The sequence below is a fragment of the Chinchilla lanigera genome, unplaced genomic scaffold (genome assembly GCF_000276665.1).
Source record: "Chinchilla lanigera isolate Chin_1 unplaced genomic scaffold, ChiLan1.0 scaffold00063, whole genome shotgun sequence".
Lineage (NCBI taxonomy): Eukaryota > Metazoa > Chordata > Mammalia > Rodentia > Chinchillidae > Chinchilla > Chinchilla lanigera.
The window spans coordinates 10,302,269-10,309,371 of NW_004955464.1; the positions used below are offsets into that span (position 1 = coordinate 10,302,269).

Here is a 7,103-nt window from a genome sequence, read left to right on the forward strand (position 1 = left end):
ATATATATATATATATATATATACACACACACACACACACAGTGGCTCAAGAGAAGATGGATTCCCCCCAATAATTGATATATTTAGAAATCATTTCCTTATCATCTTTTTAGAAATTCTTTTAAATTGTGCTTTAGTGTAAAATACAACTTTCTGAAACAAAATCAGATATTGAACATGTGGATTTTTAAATCAGATAAGACAATAATTTCTCATTCACTTGATATAAGATTCACCAAGGAATGGTATCAATAAAATTAGAAACTGATCTTAGTTATCCATATCTAGTTCTCTTTCCTTCAGAGTTATACCATCTTCTTGACATCGTGTAAACTGTATGTGTACTGAACTTCTTGTCAACAAACTTTATCCTCAACTACTACTCAGCTAGTTCTGTTTGAATTGTTAGTACTTATTTCTTGATTTTTCTGCTCTGAGACAAAAGGAGATATTTTAGATCATGGCGTGTACTACCAGGCATGAAGTTGGCTTTCAATACATATTTGTTGGATAAGTGAATTTCTTATTTTCCATATACTTAGTGATTAATTCTTACTTTCATTAATTTTGCCTTCATGTTGTTATAAATATAAAAATTTTATAGTCATGAATATGGTTTAATACATTAATTTACTGTGCAAGCACCTTTTCAGGAATCTTAACTGTGATATAACCAAACCACAGAATTTTTAAAATTGATTTTATTGGATATGTATATATCTATATCATCTATCTATCTATCTATCTATCTATGTATCTATCTATCTGACAAGATCGGGCACATTCAGGGTTGTATGGCCGTAGACTCACTCTCTATCTGTCTGTCTGTCTGTCTGTCTTGATTCTGGCTGGGCATTGTGGCACATGTCTATAATCCCAGCACTTAGGAATACTGAGCCAAGAGGGTTGCTGTGAGTTCATGGCCAGCCTGGGCTATATAGTGAGTTCAAGGGCAGCCTGGATTACAAAGTAAAACCTGTCTCAAGGAAAAAAAAAATGGAAAAAAAATACATATCTTAATTCTTCTTTTTTTCCCCATTCCCCTCTCCTCCCTTCAACGCCTTCCCTTCTTTATTTAAAAAAGATTTGTTTTCATGTTTTTCCTTCTATTCTGTTTTTTTAGAAACCCAAATTATTTAACCCTACCCTTTTTACTCATTTCTTATTGTTCAGTCCCACCAATATTTTAGGTTTGCTCTCTTTTCCCAACCCAACCCTCAAGATGTTTGCATTTATTTTTTTTTACAGGAATGTTCTCCCTACATAGGTTGCCATGGCTTAAATCATCTTTTTAGTATGATCATCAGGTCTTTACTAAGATGCACTCTTTTTCTACAAAGTCTCCACTGAAGAACTCTCATTCCCTGCATGTCCTTCCTGTCCCTCCCATCAGGATTTCTTACTTGCCTTTTTTGCTTTACTTCTCATAGTCCTTAATCTCATTTGACATTCTTTATATTTTACTCATTCACCTTAGTGCATGTGTATGTATGTTTTAAACCTATTTACCCTTACTAGTTATAAATTTTATGGGAATATAGATTCTATAAGAGCAGGGCTTTATTCATTTAACTGTCCTTATTTATTCATTTGTTCTTCCCTAGAACAAATGAAATAGTGGATGAATCCTAGATTAGAATTTCAGTTAAATTCTGTTTAACTTCATAACTAAACTAGGCTATCATTTGGTTATGTATATACCTTATTTTATGTACATCCCTATGCCAGTCTCACACCTACCCAAAGGCTTTTGAGTCAGTAATAAAATTATTAAATTCAGCTGCATTTAACAAGTAACCTTATTAAATGATAAGATAATCATTTAATAAGTAAGCTTACAGTTATAAGAATAACTGTTCCCTTCTCAAAATTATATAGCTATGGCATATACTTGTTTTCTTGTATGTTTGCGTCAGGTGTATGTGTATGTGTAATATTACTGTAAACAATATTACTATGATTGTACCACTGTAATTGTTTTATATATATGCATGTGGATGTGATTATGTATTTTTAAATAGGTTATCAGAACACCACATGGAAGAGACTTCGATGACTCCTTGGAAAGGTGTGACGAGTACTTGTGCCCCAGGTCGTGCAGCAAGCCCCAGCACTCAGCAAGGACCTTACTCGTCCATTCAGCACCCTCAACAGTGCCGAAGCATTCTCCAAGCCCTGTGTTAAACAGAGCTTCTCTCAGGGAAAGGTAATGTGTAGTCGCTATTTCTATAACCCAGTCTTTTATTAGCATTAGAAGTGGAATGAAGCCATTACGCATGTGAAGTAGGGTAATTTTATAAAGTATAGTTCAATTTTAAAGCTTACCTAAATTAGTTTTGTTTAGAATATATTACTTACTACATAGATATTTCTCCCTAGCCCAGTGCATGAGAAATGAGTTTATCAACCAGATGTTTAGTATGTTTCTTTAAACATATTTAATTAATGTAGTTATTAAAAGTGAAGACTAGAGTATGTGACAGTTTTAGTAGATATTTAATATTTTAGGCATATCTTAAGTAGAGAAATCACCAATAGTGAACCTTTTGGAGACAAGTGCCGAAACTGCAACTCAAAACCCACTTATCTCAAAGCGCCAACACTGCAATTAAACCTAAATGCTGAGGTTTTAGCTTAGAAAAACTCATACATATTAACATCTTTTGCCTTAAAAGGAAAACAAATAACACACGTGCCGTAAGTTCACTAGCACTGGGCTAGATTGTATTTCCCAGCTAATCATAATCGTGATTTATGCATTGCTGATAGTGATACCCATTTTTCTCAAATGACCTTCCCCTCACTCCCCTAAGAGAATCTTTATCATGTAAAAATTACATCCTTTCCTCTAAAGATGTTGTGATACCAGGTACTTGTTATAATTTAAATATGAAAGAAATAATTTCTCTTCATATATTAAAAACATCCAAGTAGGAAAGTTTAACAACTTGGAAGTCAGTCTACCTTAGCAGATGCTAAAAAAATGGCAAAGTAGACACTAAATTCCTATAACATTTTAGGGCCATCAGATGTAATTAATAAAGATTCAATTAAAAAGTATACTAAATGTTCAGCACAAAACTGATGACTCAAGCTAGAGTCAGTTTGACTTCTACATTAAACACCCTGTTGTGGTACTTAATATTGTTTGAGAAACTTGTTTTCCCATTAGCTTTGCAAGCTTTCAAAATGGATATATAGGAAGCGTATACTGAGCTACAGAATTTTGATTAACTTTGATCCTGGTCCATTAGAATCCTGCATCACTAAAGGGAGTATTGACTCATTGGCACTGGCATGCACACAGGTGAGCACACAGAGGGGTATACACACATAAACACATTAAAAAATTCAAGGGAAACTCTGCAAGAGGTTTCATTGTTAAAATATGATAACTTGTATCTCATGAGCAGGGAGCTTCCCTTGATGTACACAACTGCTTAAATGTTCAGACACATTTTGGTGCCACCTTTTGTTTACTTTTAGAATCATATGCCCTTGTACTTTTGTTGATTAGGTTCTTTTTCATACCTGTAACTTTTCAAGAATCTTTTTACCTATATTTTTATATGCTTTAATAAATATTGTTTTATTTTTCTCACCTATGTAACTCTCTAATTGTGAATCTACCACTATAGTGCAGTATCAGTGTTAGTGCTGTATTATTATATCCATATATTCAGTTTTGTGCTAGCTTTTGACTCCTATTCTTTCCAGATTGATAAATTCTTCACTGAGGCTATATTCAAAAATTCATCATTAAGGATAAAGTTAGCTGTGGCTTTCATCATATTTCCGTGCAGGAGATAATAGAATTGGTAGCAGCATTTACATCTTATTTTCATGCTGGATATAAAATATCATTAAGTTGTTTGATGAAATGAAATAATTCTTTTAGATTAAAAATTACCTATTTTGCCTATCACTTGAGGAGGTTAAATACTTCTAAAATAAAGGAATATAATGGTAATTTAAGCTCATCTAAAGTGATTAAAATTTTATTGGAATGTTCTCTAGGATGACAGGCATGCTAACGTTGTTTAGTTTCCCTAAGGTAGAAGCACCCTATTTTGAATATTTTTTTTAAATATAATTTAGCCTATAAAGGAAAATAAAATGTCCTTAAGACTTATTACTAGAAATATAAACATCTTACTCTTTTCAGCACTCAGGACCACATCTTTAAATATAAGACATTCTCTGATCTGATATTTTTAGATCACTGAGGAATATACTTGCAGGGTGTTTATACAACCCATTGAGCTCAATAAACAATTTACATTGATATAAACTTAGATTATATTTCCCAGGAAAAATTGAAAAAATTTCCTGTAAGCTCTATGACAGAACATACAGCTACAAGAGTTTATCTGAGTAAAATATTCCTCCAATAGAACAGTAAAATACTAACTCTTGAATTATGTCCATAAATAAACAGATTTTTAAAAAGTTCTATCGTGGCTTTTTGCATTTTTTTTTTTTTTTTTTTTTTTTTTTTGAGACAGAGTCTTACTACGTAGTTCGGGCTGACTTTGAACTCACAGTGATCCTCCAGTCTCAGCCTCCCAAGTGCTGGAATTACAGGCATGCACCACCATGCCCGGCTAGCTAATTAATTTCTTATTATAGTGAAGGTGCTTTCTGCTTTGAGTTAATTTTAGAAATACCACCAGCCAGGTGTGATAATGTGTACCTGTATTCTAGCACTCAGGAGACTGAGGCAGTAGGATCATTGTGGGTTCAAGGCCAGTCTGGATTACATAGCAAGACCATGTCTCAATAATCCAAGACAAAAGTAAAAGCTCCAATAAAGGCACCATGCCAATAAAATGGTTTTAATTTTGATTGTGTTTAGGAGTACTTTTTTTCTCAAATCATAAATATTAATACATATTGTGATTTAAAATTTGTATTAGACTACAACTGTGACTAATGTTAAACTTAAAAATATTTCTGTATCTAATTAACAAGGGCTGATGTTCTTTTGAATCATACTTAAAGTTGTGATTCTTATAAAAGGAGTTAAAGATTGATAGGTAAATATTACTGGTACCACACACGGACTGGTGGATCCCCTAATAGTACCACTGAAGAGATTTACTGGACGTGCATGGTTGGACCTTAGGTTTCCCAGACGTGCTGCATGCATTGCAAATAACAGGTCTTCCCACCTTTGCATGGGCACAGTGTAACTTGCTTTTGTACATGTAGGAGGTTAAGTTTTACATGTAACTGATTTTCCTTTATTGATTGTGTTCCTTAGATTATATAAACCATTTATTCTGCTGAATAACCTATACATTGTGTAATATATATATAGCATTGTAACTTTGTGAGAACAAATTCAGAGAAAAGAAAGATTTAAGTAATGTTACCATTTTATCTATTTCTTTCTAAAGGAATTATCAGTAACACTTCATATAGATGCATTATAGTTAGAGAGATTTTTGTAAAACAGAAAAATTTTAATTATACTAAACAGTTTTGAATTTAGGAAGGACAAAGTAAACAGGAATGGATGCCTTATTTCTACTGTAAGGTCTTTAAATACAACCTGCAGATTCTGATAAAATCATTTTTCTTAGCTACATTTACACATTTCTTTTTTATATACAGTTCTGTAATAGCAAAGACAATAGACAGATGATGTCACCTGTGTTAAGAAAGAACTACTATGTTCCCTGTATTCTAAAAGTATAGGAAAATGATTTGACTCTAATATTATATACATTTTATTCCACTTCATAAAATTAGGATTTTTAAAAATGTGGGTAAAGGTGTTTTTTCCATATGGTTTAAGAGAGTTTGATCCAATTGTTAGAGAATAAACACAGATATTAAAGATATTATACATGGAATTATTCTACTATGAATATCTGTATCATTATTAGAGCTAAAACTAAAAAATTACCTATGGAAATCATTTAAATGATCAACATATAGGTACATATACAAGTCCCAAATGCATGTCTACTTAATTATTAAAACTACTTATTGAAAAGAATAAAAAACAAAAAAAAACTATGTTTTGAGCATGGTGCAGACTTAATATTGTAGCTTAGAATCAGTACCTGACTTTATGTCTTTCTTTTATCTTTGGTCAAAGGAAGCAAATATGTTACTGTAGTCTCAGTTTATCGTACAGGGATAAAAATGACTTCTTGTGTCTGCTATTTGGGAATTTGGAGAAATTTGTGTTTCTTGCCTTCTGTCTACAAGTTACTTTTGTTTTTCATGCCTACAGATTCCATTCTGATTGGTGTTCACCTTCAAACTGTGAGGAGATCCATGACCGGGTAAAAAATGTCTTGAAATCCCATCAGGCTCATCCAAGACATCTATATGTTAGTTTCTAAAATTTTTCTCTTGAAAGCTTTTTATTAATATGGTGGGAAAACCATTTAAGATGTTTAAAGCTGGCAGTATTTAGTCACTGGGAAGAAGAAAGGAATGCTCCACTTGAAGGAAGTCAGCGCTTTGCCATAGAGTGCACCTCTTTTCCTCTTGTCCTGAATCATGTAGAGTGTTTGCTGTGGATCATCTGCACTATAAACAGTGTTAGCGGTAATTATCTTATAAAGATCCAGTAAGTAAGGCCCATATTAGTGATTTCACTATGATTACTTCAGTCTTCCAAATATGGGAACTCTTGTGGTTCAGTGTAAAGTAATTCTATTTGCTGCAAGTTGATTTGATTCAAAATGGTGGAATGAGGAAGGGAGATGAGAAATACATATTCTTGAGGAAATTTCCCAGTTGATTTATATGTTAATTAAATATTTGAAAGAGGAAAAGAGCTGGTCGAGTTTATCAGGTTTAATATTAGAGAACATCAATTGTAGAACATTTTCTAAAACAAGGTAGAAGTGTGCGTGACTGCTGGGAAATAAGGAATTATATTCTTTTTTTGTATTTGAATCATTGTTTTATTCAATAGCTAAAAAGCATTTTTCATCAATGTCATATTGAACGCTAAACTTAGTCCTGGGGATATAACTGAATTATGTGAACCTGGGACTAGTTTTTATCATTTTAAATTTCCACCTGGCATATTTCATATGCAGACTACTTTTTTTTTTTTTTTTTTTTTTTTTTTTTTTTTT

The 7,103-nt window shown here is 32.5% G+C and overlaps 1 protein-coding gene across 2 annotated transcripts in view; it reads left to right on the forward strand.

Annotated features, from left to right (window-relative positions):
- The window catches only part of Spata6 (spermatogenesis associated 6), a 114,868-nt gene that overhangs the window by 76,608 nt on the left and 31,157 nt on the right, over nt 1–7,103 (forward strand). Inside the window, exons 10-11 of one of the 2 annotated variants that reach the window (XM_005398629.2) lie at nt 2,022–2,206; nt 6,245–6,344. In XM_005398629.2, the coding sequence (XP_005398686.1) occupies nt 2,022–2,206; nt 6,245–6,344 (285 nt within the window). The remainder of the gene's footprint in view (nt 1–2,021; nt 2,207–6,244; nt 6,345–7,103) is intronic. The other variant, XM_005398630.2, reaches the window with a different exon arrangement.